The following is a 21,364-nucleotide window of genomic DNA, read 5'->3' as shown; positions in this document are numbered from 1 at the left end:
CTCCCCATCTCCCTTCCTTTTTCATAACCTACATTCCTCATAGTAGTTCTGATTAATTCAGCCTGCCATCCACTAGAATATAACCTTAGGAAAACAGAACAAAAATTTTGTTGCTTGCTCACTGCTATGTCCTCAGTGTCTGTCTACAATAATATCTGGCACATAGTAAATTCTCAATACGGAGTTATGAACAGAATATCTTCCCTAGGTAACAGGGGAGAGGAAGGAGAAAGGAAAATCCTTTTCAGTGGACTCATAGGCCATTGCCTGGTTGGGGAAAAATATCCCTACCAGGTAGCTAGGGCAGGAGAGAGAAAGTATATGCAGGCTGGGCTCCAGAAGATAGGTAAAAGAGAGGTGTCAGTGTTGAGGGCTAAATCCCAGAGCACGACTTGGTGTCTTAACTCCACTTTGGAGAGAGTTGGTCCAAAGGCACTGGAAGAATTCGTGTTTCAAGAAAAACCTGGTGCTCTGGGAACCGGATGGACAGAGTCAAGAAAGATGATTTCGAAAGGCCCAGGAGCTTGGGAAAGGGAGCCTATAGTGAAACCAAGTTCCTGTGAAAGTGAAATGGCCCTTCATTTGAATGCAAATGCTATGTAAAACCTGAAGCCCCTTGACGTCAGCCCAACCATTGTTGGCCCTTCCACACCAAGCTACCTGGAAACTGTCGGGGGTAACAAACGTGGAATGGAGTAGTTTGAGACTGGGCAGAGGAGCTTGCAGCATAGCTACGCACCAATTGCCCCTCTGGCTTTCTCAAAGTCACGTTGTGGGCCTTTGCAGGGAGCCTCAGGATGTCTTAGGGAGTTCTTTCCTTCTCACCAAGCCAGCATGTACGGAAGCTGCCTTTTGGAGAAAGAAGCGGGCATGTACCCGGGCACTCTCAGGAGCCCTGGAGGAGACAGCAACGCAGGGGTGGGTCACTCTGGGAACGGTGAGAGTCCGCTGCCTGCCTCCAACTTCACTGCGACCCCGACTTATCCACACTATATGGGCTATCCTCATATGGCCAGCATGGATCCTCATGGTCTATCGCTGGGGGCCTGGAGCTCACCCTACAGTCCCCCCCGGGAAGACTGGAGTGTGTATCCAGGACCGTCTAGTGCAATGGGCGCCGTGCCCATGAACGATGTGACCCCGGGTCCTCTGGCTTTTGGCTCACCCGATTACAGCAACCTGTGTCCCACGGGCGGTGGAAACAGCAGCAATAGCCTTCCAGCCGCTGCCAGTGGGTCACTGATCTCCATTGACCCAGTGACCACAGACGCCACCTCTCCCAGTAGGAGCCGCCACAGCCCTTACGCGTGGATGCGCAAAAGCGTGCAGGTGACCGGTGAGTAAGCAGTCGGGACACGCGGCCCACTTCCTTCCTCCGCGTCTGCGCTCCTCTCCTCTGTCTGCCCTCCCTCCCTCCTACTTCTGAGAAGTCTCCAGAGAGAGTTTAAGTGAGGAGAGTCAGGCGTTGCTAGCTGGCCCAGTAGTTAGTTACCTTGCAAGCAGCTCCGGGACTCAAAGCTTGCTAAATGTATGACTAAACCTACAGGGAAAGGGGCAGGGGTTAGAGGGTCAACCAGGGGAGTGAGCGCGTGGGAAATGAGCACCATTAGCCAGAATGATCAGGAGTCAAGAAACAGATATGTGGGGAAAGTTCAACGGGTGAATCACCGAGGTATGAGTGCAGCTATGAAGTCCAGATGTGGTTTCCCAGTGCGCGCAAGGCTTGCTCTTTTCAATTCGTTCACCATCCGGGTGAGGTGGCTTGCCCAAAGAGCTGATGACGAGCTGTGCTTGGGACCTTCCAGTTTAGCTACAAAGGTATTGGGACGACAAAACACTACATCTCTAGCTTGGTTTGCCCAAATTGGCAGACTCGAGTTCTCAAATTCATTGCCTTCTACAAAGCTCCTTTCCCCCAATGCAATCATTGAAGCGGGCAAGAAAGTTACCCTTACTAAACTGTCATAGACTACTCGAGGCAATCTTCACCCCAGCCCGTTCGAACAGGAATAGCAGCCCCACCTACAAGTGGCTGTAGTCAGTATTGGGACCAGCATCAGGGAATTGGCGGTTAAATATGCAAATCTGAGCTAGTGGCACCTTACAGGAAGGCGCGGCAGGTATCGTAGCCTAATGCCTACCAGAAAGCCAGATTGCTGGAAGCTGGAGGAAGAGAAAGCTGGAAATCTTTCATCTTGGATGGGGAAAAGGGAGTGACGTCTGTTTTCAGTTATGGTTGTTCTTTAATCGCGTTCTTATTCCAATCCTTACTTCCTAGCATTAGGAAAAATTAGTAAAATTTGATTCTATTACTTCCATCCCTCTAGAGGAAGGAATGACTTTTCAATAGCGTTTACCCACAATGATTATTCTCCCCATTCACAGATATGTTTTCTCTCTCCTCTACAAAGCCAAGACAGGAAGGAGAATGGGATGGTATCAACTTTTACCATTAGGAGGACTTTTTAGCCAGAAGATGAAATGCAAGTTGACTATAACACTACTAGTGTGGTAAGCCCAATTAAAAGTAGAGCTGAAAGCGCCACTGGCTCCTGCCTAGAGTCCTAGCTATTCAAGAGGCTGAAAACTGAGGATTGTGGTTCAGAGTTAGACCAAGGAAGAAAGTCCATTGAGACTCTTATCTCCAATTTACCACCAAAAAGCCAGAAGTGAAACTGTGGCTCAACTGATAGAGCACTAGTTTTGAGAACAAAAGCTCAAGGATAGTGCCCAGGCCCTGAGTTCAAGCCCCAGGACCCACACAAGTGTGCTCATTCAAACACACACACACACACACACACTCACGGTAAATTAGATGATCAAGTAAGAAGTAACGTGGGCCATTCTAGAGCTGTTATTACATCTAATCTCAGGGTTGTAATTAACATCCATTTACTAAAATGTAATAAACACAAAAATAACCAGAAAAAATATCAGCCTTTAGACCAGGATTATGTTCTGAAGCACTTTAGGATACAGACGTCATTGACATGTTGTTAAAGTCACTGGCAGGTTGGAATAGAGAACAATGGAAAAAGGATATGACAAAATATTGTGTTGTTATGAATTTTCTGTTACTGAGGGAAAATATGACTGGCTTCTTTGCTTTAACATCTTCCATTTACGTATGTTTTCATGAGTGGTAGCCTCTCTTGGGAAACTCTGGTGCCTTCTAAGTCTGTGGCATCTCCATCATTTACTAACCCTAAAACCTGACTTTCCCATGTGGCCTTTAGAGGATTTTTCTCTCCACTTTCTATGGAAAGTTTAAAATTGAATGCTGTTGGAATACTTTTGACTCTTAGCAGCTATCCTACAGATGACGCATTATAAAATTCAACCTTTATTTCATTTTTAATGTACACCTTTGCTATATCCTGATAGCCCAAGGTGCATTTTCAGTAACAACTTAAAATATGGCTATCCTCCCAAGAAAATACACAAAAGCACACAAGAACACACACATACACACACACACACACACACACACTCACAAAAGATTTCACATAGTTTCCACTGTGGCTCTTTTATGGACATCAGGTTCTAAAACTCACCAAAAAAAAAAAAAAAAGAAGTTGATCACCTAACTGGGTCACTTTGGATCAAAATGCACCCATTTATATGCTTAACACATAGAGAGGGTGTTAAACAAATATTGGTTAAATGAATGAGTGAGTCAGATCCTCCTACATTTTTCACTTCACCCTGTAGTGTTGTAGGATAACATTTGGTTTGTGGCTGAGACAAAAATAGATGAACTACATAATGGAAGCAATTCTTCCTTGAATTAAGGCAATTATGGCAAGTTCTTTCTAGTCCTGAAGAATGTTTTTAGGTAGACCTAAGGTCTATTTAATTTATCCCCTAATATGTATACTTTTGAAAATTATCACTATGGAATAGATTCTGATTGTACCCTAATATGCATACTTTAAAATATTCTATAGTGTTCATTATAGCATTTGATTGTCTAAAAGGACCAATGTATAGAATCAATAATTGTGTTATAGGTGATGTGGTTTAAAAGTAAGACATTTTGTTTCTATTTAGTTATCTAAGTCATCTATTCCAGTAAACATTTCATTTTAAAGATTATGTTAAGAAGAAGGTTGCAGAAATTTCTATGGAAAGTTAAATATTTTTTACATTTTCATATTTTAATCACTTACCATATTAGAGCAGGTCCAGTTATGGACCAAGATGAATTTTTGCAAAGTGGTATCCTAAGCAGGGCTGGGGAAAGGCTTTCTTGTTAAGGATTAGAAAGGAGGAGGAGAAGAAGAAATAATTTTAATTGGTTGTCATGAAGCTACTCTACAACTCTGAGGAAGTCATGCTTAAAGGGCTTACCTTGATTATGGCACTTCATAAATGGAATAGCTTAATCAGTATTGAGGCTTGTCATTGTCTTCTTTGGTTTTGCTTATTACATTTTGCCACTTTTTAAATGAATTCGATGAAGTGCCATTGTGAGAAAACTCATCACAGTGAAGTTAATTACACAGTTGTCTCTATAGAAGAAAATGGTTTTTAGCATGTTTTCCCCTACTGAAATCATCTTCATAGTTCTTGGGTTTGGAGAGTGATCTTCTGCCTACCAGGACTTTCCCTCACAGCCAGTCTCTCTGATGAGTACTTGTAAAAATTCATTTAGGGTGACAGTCATCATACATGATGACAATGGCTTACAAGGACAGTGCCTTCTAGACGATAACATTCCATCCATCTTGAACTACAGGGATGTGCTCAAGTCTTTGAGGAAAGAGGTAATGAAATCCCCATTGCAAAGAGATGAAAGTTGTTGTCTAGTAAACTTTAAACTTAATTCCTTTCTTAAATTAACTCACAGTTGTATCTGAGAATAATCCCTCAGTCTCTAAAATATCACTATCTCTAGGAGTATGGCAATAAGAGCAAGTGTTACAGCTCCTAATGTTCTGTTAGTGTTGCTTATGGGGAATATGGACAACATACTCTACCAGAAAAATGCTCCAGATCCCCTTTGGTCATTTAAGGACAAGATGCAGTGGGGTAGAGGAAAAGCAGTTGGGAAAGTGGCACAGGAGGAACACCAGGAAATTGAAATTCCTTTCTCTTTGTAAACTGTGCAGGTACTATATTCCCTTGAGCTATGTCATCCCTTGTTTTAGGTCTTATCTGTCAGATTGGGGCTACAGACCCTGTTTAACACTTAGTTTGGCTTTGATATGCATCCAGGCTCTTGCTTGTCCTTCCTTTCTTTAGGGATTATATTGCCGGAAAGAGTGAGAATTTTCATGGCAAATAAAGAGGCCTGGTCTTGACTTTATTGTCCTCAGAAGAAACTGCAAGAGGGGAATTTATGACCAGTGGGGGTAGGGAAGAACCACAACCTTTCCAGAGTTCTTGAAGTCTGGTTATATTTACTGATTATAAAGAAGCAGAAGACACAGACAAGTTGAATTTTAACTTATCTTGCCTTGAATTAAAATTTAAACATCCAGCCCTTTGGTATTAGGAGGGATTTTAGAAAATGTCTCCTCAAAGATACATTTTTTCCAAGATTGGAGGTTATGGGAGTAAGTTAAACCTCAGGTTTTCTTTTTTGTTCCCCAACACATATTCTTCCTTTGCTACAAGACTAAATTTCTGTTCACATTCAGCAAATAATACCAAATGTTCAGCCTTTGAGTCAGGTTAACTGACATTCATCAGTTTCTATTTTCAGGAAGAACTTTGTTTAGATCATTAGTCCGTGAGTTACTTGGGCATTTAGTTTAATCATAAGATAGATTTCTCAAGTGGAATTTGTTTCTACTTTCGTGTCTCTTTTTTGTTCTTTCCTGGAGATGAAAGGGTGTCTGACATTTGTTTAGGGCTTGTAAATTCCAAACCAATTGGTTGGTGTTCCTGAATGTAAAGAGGGTTCAGGATGGGATCTGATGCTATGTAGCTCCTTTGTTAGGCCAGTGCTGCACCTTAACACCTCAATGGAGTTTAGGGAGCCACTTTAAAGAAGTCTTTGTCTTACAGATAGCTCCCCAAAACCTCACATCAAAAACAACCAGGGAAGATCAGAAGGAGTTTCTAAAAGCCATTAGAGAAACGGAGGAAGATCCTGGAGGGGGTTAGAGAAACTGAAAAGAAACTTCCTAATCACCTTTGGAAAATTTGAAAGGAGGAATAAAATTCAATTTGAAGGAGGGCATGAGAAATTAGTTAATGTTGTAATACAAAGCAAATGTTTGGACATCCTTTCAAAGGACAAGAAATACTCACTTTAGTCTGCTTAAGTCAACACTCCTTTCCCCATTCAGTATTCACTTGGGAATAAAACTTGGCTTCAAACTCCCACAAAAAAAAAGCCCGACATTTTAAATAGGTAATAGGGACTAGTCTGAAATAGCACCTTCTAAATGACAATAAAAATTTTCTTACAATTACTGTTAAAGTCAAATTCTCTCTAGGTACTGTACATAACTGTTATTTCAAGATCCCAGAAAGTCTAAGGACTTTCTTACAGTTCCCGGCATGTGTAGACTGGGAATAACAGCATACGGAACTGGAAGTTAAAGATGTATGATTGAGTCCTCTCCAGAGCTCACTTACACAAATTCTCTTACCTATACTTCAGGTTCCTTATCTGTGCAATGAGAATAAACATGTTCTGGGTAATTCAAGAGGATATTCAAGATGTTTGGTAGAAAGCAATAAGAAAGCATTGCATATAAAATAATGAGTAATGGATGTTGGTACTACTATCAATGCCATTGTGATGAGTGAGGAAGGAATGAAAACCACTGATTAGTGTTTAATCATTTTAAACGTTTTGGTTTAACGGTACACCAATGGTAGAGTGATTGTGACTTGAGTGATCATTTTAGTAGAAATGTTAAAGAGATGCTGGTTTCATATATAGGAAGAAAGACAGACAAACACTATATCTACTGCCAGCTAGATATATGGACATCATAACCACAGATGAGAATGTAATTAATGGAGAAATTTAGTTGTGATATAGATGATTCAAGAAATATATTTTCTTTGTATTTTAAAGTTATAGATGATGGTGGGAAAAGCAGCTATGATTCCCTCAACAACAGCAAAAACAAAAAGTCTGCAAAGAAACAGAGTAAGATTAAATGAAATGCTTTCTCCTCCAATAGGGAAAACAAGAACAAAAGAAAAATACCGTGTGGTTTACACAGATCATCAAAGGCTGGAGCTGGAAAAGGAATTCCACTGCAATAGATACATCACTATCCGGAGGAAATCAGAGCTGGCAGTTAACTTGGGCCTTTCTGAGAGACAGGTATCCCAGAAATACATCCAATATGTTCCATATAGTCATTTCAATAGACTGAGGGTTTGAGGATGTTTGTAAGCAGGAGTGAAAACAAAACATAGAACCAAGATATTCCTCAAGTTCTCCTATAGCCCACATTCATCCTAGTGGCTCTCCTAACTTACCTTCTTTGGTCAGTGGATTTATTAACTGTTGAATGTGGTGGACATCGTGTGATCACAGAAGCAAAAGATGGGACCTGAGAGGAGCAGAGTTCCTCAAGTAATCAAAACCAGTGTGTGTAGTGCAGATCACCAACAATAGTATTTATCTAGTTCCTGCCATCAAACTACAAGTGTATCTGTCTTTAGTTGGCAACCTGAACCAAGTTTTTCCATTATTCAGAGGAGAAAAATTGATCTTCTGAGGAAAATTGATTGTAATCCTATGATTCTTACCTTAAATTTAGCTTACTGTAAACATTAAATTATGGCAGGGATCAACAATTTTCAGTGTGTTCAAAGTTGACAATTACATAGTAAGCTAGCATTTTTTCACTTAAGTCTAGTAATAATCCTGGAATCATAGAATTCTAAATTGATAAAGTTCACTAATACATTGTCCTATCCCAATAATCTTGCATTACTACTACTTGTATAAGCACAGTAATAACACTAGTCTTCATCTCCAATGAGAGATATATGGCATGCCATGGCTCATATTCACCTAGTTCTATGTTGCATTAACCTTTTTCTATTAGAATATATATTTCTCTTAATGATTGATTATAATCACCTGTTTGAATCCCTCCCTCTCACCAACATTCCTCAGTATCTGTCACTATCATCATTCATTTTAAGTTATGTAAAGAAGTGGGTGAAAGCCAGGTGTTGGTGGCTCACGCCTGTAACCCTAGCTACTCAGGAGGCTGAGATCTGAGGATCATGGTTCAAAGCTAGTCCGGACAGGAAAGTCTGTGAGACTCTTATCTCCAATTAACCACCAGAAAACCGGGAGTGGTGCTGTAGCTCAAGTGGTAGAGTGCTAGCCTTGAGCTAAAGAGCTCAGGGACAGTGCCCAGCCCCAGAGTTCAAGTCCCAGAAACAACAACAATAAAAGTAGGTGAGATGTAACAAAGAACACTGCATTCAGCTTAAGTTCTTGCAAGGCAATTTGCCTCTCTTTGAGCTACAGCTTTTAAAAAACATTAAATGGGCATACTTCACAAGGCCATTGTGAAACTCAAGTGAAGCTTTATAAACGCTGAAGTCCCAGTACACTATCAGCAACCCCTGTATTTACCCTATACAATATGTTATGCCATTAAAAACAAAGCACGTTGTGTTGCAGGTGAAAATCTGGTTTCAGAATCGCAGAGCCAAGGAGAGAAAGATGATCAAAAAGAAAATCTCCCAGTTTGAGAACAGCGGAGGAGGCTCGGTGCAAAGTGACTCTGGCTCCATCAGCCCTGGGGAATTGCCTAACACTTTTTTCACCACTCCATCTGCTATCCGTGGATTTCAACCTATTGAGATACAACAGGTCATAGTCTCTGAATGAAAAAAAAAGGTCAAAAGAAACAGAAAATACTCTTTCTTTAGCAAAGCCTCTTTGGTTTCTGACTTGCCAGCAAGAGAGTTGGTACAGGGTGAAATTGCTTGTAAGATAGTATTCTCAACAAGTCAAATCACAATGAGTCAGAGTTAAGATGTCTCATAGGACTCTTTTAGAAAAGATCCCCAGGAAATTCTTGTTAACATTCTATGTTACCTGTCAATCCCTCAGGAAGCTTAGTTATAAGCTCTCTTAATTAAAAGTTAGACTCATAAGCTCTGGAAACTCTGTTCACTATTTCAGAAAGTTGCTTGTGAACAGACCATAAAACACAGCTCTGCCAGGAAGTGCTCTTGTGTGTATTCTGGTGTTTATTATTTGATACGGAGTGTGTTCTTTGATGCTATTTTTAGGGAGTAGGAATAAGGTAAGCAGAAAATTATCTCTATAATATCTTTTCAAGTGTGTAATTCAAAAGTTAACAGTTTTCCTAACAAGATAACTTTTTTAAAAATCAAGAAGTGATTCTGAATCCGTTGGCACTATCTAATAAAAATAGCAAATAAAAAAGATCAATTTTGTCCCTCATTTATACTATGTCTGTCATCAATTATCTTATCCTAGGACTTAACCTGCAGTGTCAATTTCAAATGAAATCATCTATAAGAATATACCTAGCTTAGTTAAGTGATTAGTCAGATAACTCATCACATGGTATAAACCTTTCTGCCCTCCTGTTTTCCACAGCTATTACTATTGTGATTCAGTGCTAATCAGGTTTACATAAGCACAAAGACAGTGAGCTAGTCCTTCTGCCATTACCTTTCAGCCAGTTCCATTTTCTCCACATCATATCATCAAAGAGCTACTGTTTATAGGTAACAAACACACAACTTGAGTAAGGGAAAGAGCAGCAGTAGGGAGGATAGCTAGAGGTTTTTATGTTGGTCCACTATACAGTTTCCATATCAAAGTTGCTGAGAGATAAGCTCTGAATAATTTTTCAATTGAAGTGATGTTGGTTTGATTTGATTTGGTTGGTTGATCTGTAGTGTTGGAATTTTAACTTAAAGCTCCATGCTTGTTAAACAGGTGAGCACTCTATCACCTAATCAAACCTCCGGTCCTAAATTGAGGTGGTTTAAAGGAAAGATCGATCAAAGTATAAAAAGCAACCATATCCCAACTACTCTCTCTTTTGCAAGACACATCTTCATAGTTCTTTGAAAAAGTAGAATATTGAGCATAACTACTTGTCTTGGGATTGAAAATAAGAAACTTATCTTCCCTCTCCTTATGAGAAATCTCAAGAAAAAGAGCTCAGTTTCCATGGCTGCTCCACAGGGTACTTCACTAGCGCTGAAAAGACTTAAGAGAAAACTTACCATCTTTGACCAGTACTTTTGGTAATATGTTTTTCATAAGCATTTTAAGAAGGTATCAATTGCCCCATGAGGACAATGGGGTGTTAGCGATCGGGTCACTTTACAAAGACACATGGCAATCAGTTGTGGATACTGCCGAGAACACTCAGCTACCTAGGGTGGTCTTCCTCTATCTCTAGTGATAGGTTCAAAGTCAAAGCATTCCTCTGTATTCATTTAGTATCTGAAGATACCATTGAAATTGCACACCACTCTCCAAACACCAATCAGTGGGCAATCACCACCTAGGAAACCAGCCTTTGTTTACTAGCTCTCTTGCTCTCTAAGTCAGCGAATCTGGGGATTTTTATTAATAATCTTAATAATGCCATGTGTGTATGATATCTTTTACATTTCAATACATGTTATACTATTTGATTCAATAGCTTCATGAGATACACAGGAATAGTTCTCCTTATTTTGTAGTTTAAAAAATTAGAGACTAATTGGAACCTCTTTGTATAACTACTTAAAGATAATTTTTTTAAAAAATTTAAAACCCTAGAACCTAAAACAACTTACAGCTCAATTAAAATTCCCTTTCTCTTCAACAAAGTTACTGGCCTTACAATAAATTAATGGTTATATCTCAGACAAGATCTCAGGTCCACTGTTTAGTGACTATTTTTTTCCAGTCCTGGGGCTTGAACTTAGGGCTTGAGCACTGTCCCTGGCTCCTTTTTGCTCAAGGCTAGCACTCTACCACTTAAGCCACTTCTGGCTTTTTCTGTTTGTGTGGTGCTGAGGAATCGAACCTAGGGGCTTCATGCATGCTAGGCAAGCACTCTACCACTAAGCCACATTCCCAGCCCCTATTTTTTTTCAGTTGTTCCTCAGGAACACATAATTCCTCTCTCTTCATGTACTGGTACTATGAACTTAGAGCCTTACACTCTAGTTCAGTTTACTAGACTAGTGCTGTACCACTTTAACTAAACCTCCAGTCAACCTTAGACTTTTCTACCTGGGCCAACTTAGAACTGCAATCCTCTGGGCAGCCAGGTTTATAGATAAGAGCCACCTGTGCCTGGCTTCAGATGTTTTTTTCTTTGCTTAAGCCTTATCCTGTTGTTGTAAACTTGTGATTTGTTTCCTGTAGTCAATAAACTGTATCACTACCATGTTTTTTTCCAGTTTATTCACTATATTTGTGGAAGGATGAGTGTTTAAAGTCCCCCCCACCTCTCCATTTTTGTTAACATAAACTCCGTTAAAAAGTAACTTTCTTTTCAATTATTTCCAGTAAATTTATAATTGTTTATTGAAATATTTTCATTGTGGTTGATTTAAAGACTTCTTCCTTAACTTGTTATTGGCATTTATTGTCTCTATTTTGTCTTTCAGGTTGATCTTCCTGATCCTTGGTATAATGAATAATCTTTTATTGAAACCTGGATATTTTCATGTTAATATGATAAGACTGCGGGTCTTGCGTAAACCTCACTTTTATTTGACTGCTTCTGATGTTGCTCTGTTAGTGCAGGAGTATCACACTCCATTATCACTGGTGGTTGGTAGACATCCAACTTTCCTACTTGTCACTGTTGATATGAAGGAGCAGAGGCTCCTCCTCATTATTAGGTAACATTCAAAGTTATGGCTCCCTGATAGGCCTTTACGTACAACTTGCTAGCTGGAAGAAGTAGTAATGCCTCATTAGTGCTATGTATTTGGCTTCCATTGACATGGCTACCAGTGTTGACCTCATTAACACTGAACGGTCATGAAAGTCCTGACTCTCTGCTAAAATTACTGACACCACTGCAGTGGGAATAAAAAGAGCACCTTCATAATGAGAGGTGAGCTGGAAGGTTAGGCTTCCTATGTGGTCTCTATTAACACCTTGGTGTGGAAGAGTTTGTTATTGTCTTGCATTGATAAAAAATATCTGCATCCTAATTCACTTTCTGTGACACTGTCATCAAAAAGTTAACACAGGTATCTACCTCAGTCCTTGCTTCCAATGAGTTAAGAATTCAGGCAAGATATGAAGCCTAATGAAAGTTATAGGAATTTTTTTTTGGCCAGTCCTGGGCCTTGGACTCGGCCTGAGCACTGTCCCTGGCTTCTTTTTGCTCAAGGCTGGCACTCTACCACTTGAGCCACAGCGCCACTTCCGGCCATTTTCTGTATATGTGATGCTGGGGAATCGAGCCCAGGGCTTCATGTATACGAGGCAAGCATTCTTGCCACTAGGCCATATCCCCAGCCCAAGTTATAGGAAATTTTATTAGGAAAGGAAAACAGGAGGGGAGGGGAGGAGAAAAGGAAGAGGACAAGGAAAGAGAAGAGGAGAGGAGACAAGCAGGAGAGAGAGAGGGGAGGGGAGAGGAGGGGAGCGACTACTACCATTGAAGTAGTAATCAGCAAAATACTTTTCTCTGTACACACTGACTTAGTGGGCCTTTACAGATAATGTCTGGAAAATATTTAATCTCATCTATGATTTTTTTCCTTTCTTCTTCTTCTTCTTTTTTTTTTTTTTTTTTTTTTTTTTGCCCGTCCTGGAGCTTGAACTCAGGATCTGGGCACTGTCCCTGAGCTTTTGTTGTTCAAGGCTAGCACTCTACCGTTTGAGCCACAATGCCACTTCTGGATTTTTCTGTTTATGTGGTACTGAGGCATCGAACCCAGGACTTCATGCATGCTAGGCAAACACTCTACTGCTAAGCCACATTCCCAGCCCACTTTTTTTGTCCTTCTTGAAAGAGATGAATTGGTAGAGAATATTGGATTTGATCTTGCCTAAGATATTTTACTCTAATAGTTGATATGGCATATTTATTAACACTCAAAAAAACAAGAAATATATGTTTTGTCAGAAGATAATTATGAAATATTTTGAGGGTGAGGGGCATGGCTCAAGTGATAAAGTAGCTGCCTAGTGCATGTGAGGCCCTGGGGTTTAAATCTCAGTAATGCCCTCTTTCCTACTTCAAAAAGTCTTCAGATTCTTTGAATGTGAGCTATCACATTATTTCTCAAGAAAGAGACATACATCATCACCAGAGAAAAAAATTACTACAATTTTAAGCCTTCAAATATATCTATCTACTTTAAGGAATTTAATCTTAGTAAATAATAATGGGAATTTGAGCAGACATCAGAATTTCTGATTATAGCCAGGCACCCATGGCTCTAATCCTAGCTACTCGGGAGACTGTAACCTGGAGGACTGAGATTTGAAGCCATCAGAAACATCTGAAAGACTCCATTTCCATTTAACCAGCAAGAAGCTGGACTGGAGGTGTTTTGAAATGTTACAGGGCCAGTCAAGCAAGTAATCTAAGCAGGCACCAGGTCCTGAGTTGAAACCTCTGTACCAGCAAAAGTGGGGGGGAAAGGGGAGGAAAGAATTTCTGATCATAGAACTGTTATCTGAAAAATATTTGGCAAACTATTCCTAACAGATATAACACATTGTCAACTTGACTTGCTTATGTTCTTTTTTTTTTTTTTTTTTTTTTTTTTTTTTTTTTTTTTTTTTTTTGGTGCTGGGGCTCTAACTCAGGGTCTCATGCATACTAGCCAAGGGATTTGCTAGGAGCACCAACAATCTCCAGTCCTGCCCATTTTCACAGATCATATAACCAGTATGTGTGCCATTGTCTTACTTTTGTACAGAAAAAATGTGTATGTGTATATATGTATAATACATATTTATGCTAAACCAAAAATATTGACAATGGGTATCTCTGAGTAAAAAAGTATGTTACTTTCAGATTTTCACAATAAATATTTTTTAGTACTCTGGAAACCAATGACTAAAATTGTGAAGGAAAAATATTAGTAACATCTCAAATTATACTGTTAAGGAAAGACTAAACTAAATACTAACCTTATATATCCAGAAGGCCAATGTTCAGGGGCTGTTGTCCAACACAATCTCTCACAGAAGCTCTGCCAATATCATAGTTTTACATTCCTCTGACAGACTGGGGTCTGTACAGACAATATTTAGCTATCCAGAGAGGATACTGTTTCAGGTAGGGAGGATAGTTGGTAACCTACGGAATTCACCAATGCCAAGCTGATCACAGAAGATGAGAGGGCAGGCAGGGAGCCACAAATAGCCAGGGAGCTTGCTGCAACTCTTTTGATAATTACAAACAGCATACCTTCACACAGAGACAGGTTAATGAAGTTGGGTCAATAAAAAACCAAGTAAGTCAAATAGTAATGAAAATGAAATAAATAAAAAGTTTTTTCAAAAAGGAGTCTCTTTTATTATAATTTCTAGCTAATGAAGTTCCCTATACTGCAATAGTCTAGATTTTGTTGCTTATTTTTAGTGTCACAACTTATTTTTAAAGTTCCTAAATAATTAAGCCTTTGAATACATGGAAAGTTTTTTTTTTCTTTTATTAGTAACACAGGGCCAGTACTGGGGATTGGACTAGGGCTTGGGAACTGTTCACTAGGTTTTTTCACTGAATGCTGACACTCTACCACTTGAACTACATCTTCACTGTAACAAAAACTCCTTGATAATAATAATGGTTTGATCCTCTTATGCAACTTATTTCTTCCTCTTACACCCTAATTTGTTTATATTGTTACACAGCTAACACAAGGTTCATCCTAATTGCAGGTATGTCCATTTTCCCAATCTCATCACCTAATTGGAATTCAGCTGTAGTATAGCTGAAAGAGTGGGAAACCAGGTGTTTGAATGCCTGAATTACAGTACTTTTTCTATTACCCAGCAGCTATGTGACTTTACTGTGTTAATATCAGGTTATGTGTTGCTGCCAAGTATAAACCAGTTTTGTACTTTATTCGGAAACTGAAAATATGTGACCGCTGTATTTTGGTGGTGTGGAGAGGATAGAACATTTGAAATGGAACAATTTGGACAATATGTCGCTATAGACCTAAATACATTACTTACAACTTCCTGAGATTTAGTTTTGTCATCTGCAAAAGGGTTACAATGATTGTTTGAATTAACTGAGATATTGTATGGGAAAGAGTGTAGCTCCATGGCTGAAAAAAGTGGGTAATACTAACTCACGTTACCTTAAGTCAAAATGTTCCTATACACCCCAATTTTCACACTTCCCAATAAAACAGAATTGAAACTAGCATGTTCTTACTCATATCTTTTCTTTTTTATAAAACAGCCCCAAACGCATCACAGTACAAAGCCTTTCCAAACAACTTCAGTCCATATCACCATTTGGAATACTAAGCTTTTGGAATCAGAAGAGACTTCCAAATTTGAAACCGTGTCTACTTTCAATAGTTTCCTGGCCTTTGGCACTTCCATACTTCTACATTTAGATTTTCCATATCTAATAAGATCACTGAGGCACAAACCTGATAGAGTTGTGGAGGATTAAGTGAGTTCTGCACACAGTGCCCTTAGTAGTCTGAGACAGTAAGTCCTCCTTACACTGCTATATAGTAGGAGAAATGGTAACAGAAAAGTTTCCTCTTTAGTAAAATGTTTAACTAAAATGTTTATCCTGTCACGCTGTCAGAACCCCAAGAGGCTTACCAGGATTGGTCTGGAAAATCTCAAAGAAGTTATACATTTATGGTCAGGAGTATTTCATTGTTAATATGCAGTTCTGGCTGGGGTTTTGAAGTCATGTATTTCAATTTAATTAGAAAAAACAAAAGATGACAAAGACCCAAAACGCACATCCATCTTTTTTTTTTTTTTTGCCAGTCCTGTAGCTTGGACTCAGGGCCTGAGCACTGTCTCTGGCTTTGTTTTGCTCAAGGCTAGGACTCTGCCACTTGAGCCACAGCGTCACGTCTGGCCTTTTCTATATATGTGTGCTGAGACATCGAACTCGGAGCTTTATGCATGCACTAAGCCACATTCCCAGCCCCACATCTATCTTTTATAGTATAATTAGTACATGTATATTGTAGTTTTCATTGGCTTTGTTCTAGTACTCTAAAATGGATGCATATATGCATTTTTCTGCGTATTTACATATTTATGTAAACATATTGTACATTGGCAAAACATATTTATCCTATCTGCTAGGATTGCTCTTCAACTGTAGTTCTGAACAAATACAAGGAGTTGGTATCTGTGTACCTTGAGTTCTTTTGGGCAAAAAGTTCTGAACTCACTTTTATAGAATATGCTTGCCCTCGACCGCCTGCAACAGAGGACAGCATTAATTAAAAGGAAATCAAATCAGAACCTAAGTCCCCTGGATACAAAAGCTCCCGCCCAATGCGAAGCGCGAGATCAGCACCCGTAGACCGGACCTCGAGAATTCCCTGGAGTTCACCTCTAACGGCCCCCTCCCCTCAGAGCCGCGCAAGCGTACACCGAATTTATTCCTCGGTCCCTCGTGCCCCCGCCTCCAACTCCCTCCCGCCCCCTCCCGTCCGTCCAACACGCAGGCGCGTCTCCACAGTGCAGTCCCTGCCCCCCTCCTCTTTCTCATTCTGTTCCCCCTCCTCTTCCAGCAGCTCCGCAGGTTCACACTCTTCTCCGGGAGAGTGCGGGCGATCGCGGGGTCACGTGATGAGCATCCTGCTGCCCAACATGGCGGAGTTCGACACCATCTCGGAACTGGAGGAGGAGGAAGAAGAAGCCGCAACGTCGTCGTCGTCGTCGTCGTCGCCGTCGTCGTCGTCGGTCTCTGGGCCCGACGATGACGAGGAAGATGAGGAGGAGGAAGACGAGGAGGAGGAAGAAGAAGAGGAGGAGGAGGAGGAGGAGGAGGAGGAAGAAGAGGCGCCGCCCCCGCCTCGGGTAGTGAGTGAAGAGCATCTGCGGAGATATGCCCCCGACCCTGTGTTGGTGCGGGGCGCCGGCCACATCACTGTGTAAGCAAGCGTGGGTCGTGGGGTTTGGAAAGGCTGAGATGTGGCGACAGAGATAAGAGGTGATCGAGGTGATCACCGGGCCTGTGGATGGGGGAGGGCCGGCTGAGGTGCACAGTTAGCAAAGGACACCTGGTGTTTCAAAAAAAATAGAGAGCGATCCGGAGGGTGAATAGGTGTAAAGGAACTGCCGGGGGCTGGGGGGGGGGGGGGGCGATCGTGATGCCGATTTTCGGCACCAGTGCCAATAGTGTCTAGGACATGGCAGTTAGGAAATTGAGAACCAGAGGTGTTGGAGTATGCTTGTATGCTGGCAGGTGAATAATCTCTCAACTGCAGGATGTACTAGAGGTTTTCTCTGCTACCGAGATTGGTGTCTAGTAGAAAACAGCGACTGATGTGACATGTGACAAGAGCTAGGTTTGGATTCTTCAAAAACAGTGCTATGTTTTGTGAATAACATTACAAATAGACATCTACCACGTATTCAGCCATTCTTCCGATGAAATCCTTATATGAATGAGTGCAATCGTCTTTTCCTTGTGTGCTGTATTCTGACGTTCCTTAAATATCACATCATTAAAGATTCAGGTTGATAGGCAGCTATGGAAAGTAGAAAGAACCATGGATTACAAAGCCAGGGATCTTGGTTACTAGTCTCAGGGTTTTTGTTTTTTAGGGTTTTTGTTGTTGTTCCTGTTGTTTTTTGTTTTCTTAATGGACCTATGACCTTGATGTGTTGCACCTTATTTCTGGGCCTTGGTTTCTCCATCTGTAAAATGAATGATGGTTTCTTAACCCTTGCAGCTCCAAAAGCATTTCTTCCAGGAGATGAAATCATTTGTATACCCAAGTACTAAATAGACAGGCAAACGTGTAGAAATCAGTCCTCTAGGAGCTGAGAATGATTTCTTGGAAATTTATCCACAGTGGCTTTGTTTGAAAATTGAAATCTTGGATCATATTTCAGAAAATAAGATGAGGAGAGACTCAATAACATTAGGTGCAAAGAAAAAAAGAAAGGACTAGAAAAATGAAATGATGGTTCTCTTTTTGAGGAGTGCCTCCAATTTTTATTTGCTTGTATTGTAAATAATGGAAGTTTGAGTATTATATTATGTTCATTCTCCTTACTGTGCTTTTGCTGCGTTTTCAAAAGTAGGCCTGTTCTTTCCTATCATATCATGCTGTCTCCAATTTTGATAATAGCTCACTTCAGTGACTCAACTGAAGTTATATGATTAATATTTATACTATATTGTGTTAGCTTTTTAATTTTTAACATGTTGAGTATTTTAATTGTGAGAAATTTTTCTAATCTTTGCATGAAATACATTAACAAATATTTTTAAATTGTGGAAGAGTTTAGGAACGCTTTTAGATCTGCTTTTTGATTAGGTAATTTTAAGACAATTTTGCAGATAGTGTTCAGATGCCAGCTTGCTGCGCTGTTTTACTCTCATTCCTTTCGTCACTAGGGAAACAGTTCATTACTCAGACTAATTATGATTCTGGCACCAAGGGTTCCCTTCATGAAGATTATTTTATGTGACTCAATACAGAAAAGGTTTCTTATTCAAGTTTATAATTTTATACTCTAACATCCCTCCTCCGTTATTTTTTTTAATTCAGACATTGTGCAAAGAGCAAGGAAATAGAATTTAGCTCCCCAAACTTATCGACTCTCCACACAACCATGGTCAAGTACTTACTAACCTATTTTCATTATTTAACACACAGAACTGACAGTTGGCTGTGCCCAAGCCATTGTAATAGGTGTGATGTCTCTCCCAGCTTAAAAATTCTGCAGTTTGGAGTGTGAAGGAGTGGTACTGGTAGTAACTTGGTATTAATTAACTGAAGCTAAAATCTAAAAAGCGCAAGCCTGTATACTAGACAATTGGGCATGCCATTTTGTTTTATTTTTTAAGTTAATTTTTTTTAATTTAATTTTGTTATCAAGGTGATGTACAAAGGGGTTACAGTTACATGCGTAAGATAATGAGTACATTTCTTGAAATACTTGTTACCCCCTCCCTAATTTTTTCTCCCACCTTCCCTCCCCCCAGTTATTTAGCTTTATTGTACACTTTATCTCACCCTGAAAGCACATTTGACATTAAAGGATGTCTTCTGTTTGGAAAAGAAAAAGAACATTTAGGAGAAGCTTACTGGATCTGAGAAAGAGGCTATAGTAGTAAAGCCACCATTGTATTAAATGGTGTAAAACTCTTAGAAAATAATCTTGGAGTTGGAGATGTTGCTCAAATGGTAAAGCACCTGCATGGTTAGCACAGGGCCCTGAGTCCAAACCCCAACACTGCAAGTAAAAATATTTAGTCCTATTCTGATACATCTAGGGTAAAGAATGTTTCTTTTCTGGCAAAAGAATAGCTGAGTTGTCCTAAAGTACAGACCCTGGTTTTGGTTTTTGGTTGTTGTAGTGCTAGGCATTGTGTAAGTTAGGCAGGTGCTCTGCCACAGAGCTACATGCCCAGCTCTGACCTCTGAGTGAAACACTGTTCTCTTTCATCCTGATTTTTTCCCTTCTCTGTACAGTCTTCATTCTACATAAGACTTCATTTCTTTTCAAAGTTGAAAATTTGAGAACTATCACCTCCAACTGTATATATAAAAAAACAAAGGAAGTACTTTCATCATGTTTTTCATCCTGAAGAAGGGATTGAGGACAGATATATACCTAACCTGATCCAAACTTGGTATATGTTAAAACCCAACTTTTCTTTTCCTTTTCCACACTGACTGTACTTCTAGTTTCCCTGTTTCTAACTATAGTACCACTGTTCTAATCTCTCAGTCTCATATTTAAAGTCTTTGTCACTTCCACTCTTCCTTCTTGAATTGCTCTATGCCAGTCTTCCCCAGAATTGCCACCATACTTTGAAATGTCTTCTAGATTTTCATTTTCTCTATTTCTATTTGGCACAACTCTAGTTTGGCTTTCCCTCATCTCTTTCTTGAATTATTGTGACAAGTCTTCTGTCTCTCCTGCACTTCAATCCATCTGCATGCTTGTGCCAAACTAATTTTCTAAAACACAGCTCAGTCATGCCCCTTTCCTGCTGCAGAGCTGCACTGGATCTTAATTAGATCTGAGTTCTTCCAACCTCAAAGTTCAAGGAGTCCTTCCACTTATTTGAAGTTCTCCTTTCTCTTGGGCCTTCCATACCCTTTTCCTCCACCCTCCTTCCAAGTCTTACTGTATCAAACACCTCTAGGCTCCAGTATAACCTTTCTGTGCCACTCTGCTATGTTTGGTTGTAATCATATTTAATCCTTCTGATTTTTAAATTATTTTTTATTCCCTTTGGCTACTGGATCTCTCTTCTTTTTCCTCCAAACTCCCATTTTTAAGCTACCTTTAATTTTTTAAAGCTACTAGTTAATTTTTATTGTAAAGGTGATGTACAGAGGCATTGCAGTTATATATAAGTCAGGTAATAAGTACATTTCTTTTTGAAAAGTATTTGTGAAGAGACACAGATACCATGTTTATTTCCTCTGATATGAATTCTGCTACTTCAACCAAAGAGGAGCCAGCCTCAGTTAAAATCGCCATGATCATGGGCTAGGGATGTAGTTCAGAGGTAGAGTCCTTGCTCAATATGTGCAAGGCCTTGGGTTCAATCTCCAGTGCTGAGAGGAAAGAATAGATTACAACTTCAAATATAGTTTTTTCAGCCTTTTGTTCCTTAACCATCTCAATGATGGCTCCTCTTCCTTTCTTGCCTATTAAAATCAGTGATCTCCAGAATTTTGTGCTCAACCCTCCACTTTTCTTATTCTCTCCTCTCTCATTTTATTTCTCATGGTTTCAGTGATCCCATGTTTCCTAAAATGTGTATCTCTCCTCCCCACTCTGTTTAGGCTCTTATCATTATGCATAACAACCTATTGTCATCTTAAATTCACTATATTGAAACAAATCTCATCCTTGCACACCCTCAAACTCTCAAGAACTCCTTCTATTTCTGTGTTTTCCTTCTCTTCCTATCTCATTACCCATCCTTAGATCTCCTTTTCTCACATTTCCCACAGCCAAACAATCAGCAATTCATAAGAAACGACTTAAATTTTGCTTCTTTTTCTCTCTACTACCACTTCTCTGATTCAGACCCTTTTCATTACCCTAACTAGTTTTCTTGCTTCCATCCTTATCACATGACAAAATCCTTCAACCTGCGGCTAGATTAAGACACAAGAAGTGTGGATCTAACCAAATTACTTTCCTGCTCAAAATTATTGTATAGTTTCCCCTTACAGTATAGAGTGTAAGCTCTGGAACATGGCATACAGAACTATATCC

General features: G+C 39.8%; 2 protein-coding genes across 2 annotated transcripts in view; both read left to right on the top strand.

Annotated features, from left to right (window-relative positions):
• Window positions 1-834: 834 nt before the first annotated feature.
• Cdx4 (caudal type homeobox 4) lies at window positions 835-8,824 on the top strand. Its single transcript, XM_048336832.1, has 3 exons — window positions 835-1,336; window positions 7,146-7,291; window positions 8,615-8,824. The coding sequence occupies exons 1-3, from the start codon at window positions 835-837 to the stop codon at window positions 8,822-8,824; spliced, it is 858 nt and encodes a 285-aa protein (XP_048192789.1).
• Window positions 8,825-16,605: 7,781 nt separating this feature from the next.
• The window catches only part of Chic1 (cysteine rich hydrophobic domain 1), a 52,873-nt gene continuing 48,114 nt past the window's right edge, over window positions 16,606-21,364 (top strand). The window contains exon 1 of the mRNA XM_048336247.1: window positions 16,606-17,040. Coding sequence (XP_048192204.1) covers window positions 16,736-17,040 — 305 coding nt within the window. The 5' untranslated portion in view covers window positions 16,606-16,735. The remainder of the gene's footprint in view (window positions 17,041-21,364) is intronic.

Source organism: Perognathus longimembris, chromosome 28 (genome assembly GCF_023159225.1).
Source record: "Perognathus longimembris pacificus isolate PPM17 chromosome 28, ASM2315922v1, whole genome shotgun sequence".
Classification (NCBI taxonomy): Eukaryota; Metazoa; Chordata; class Mammalia; order Rodentia; family Heteromyidae; genus Perognathus; species Perognathus longimembris.
The sequence above is the reverse complement of the archived record's forward strand: the minus strand, read 5'-3'. Positions and strand labels throughout refer to the sequence as shown.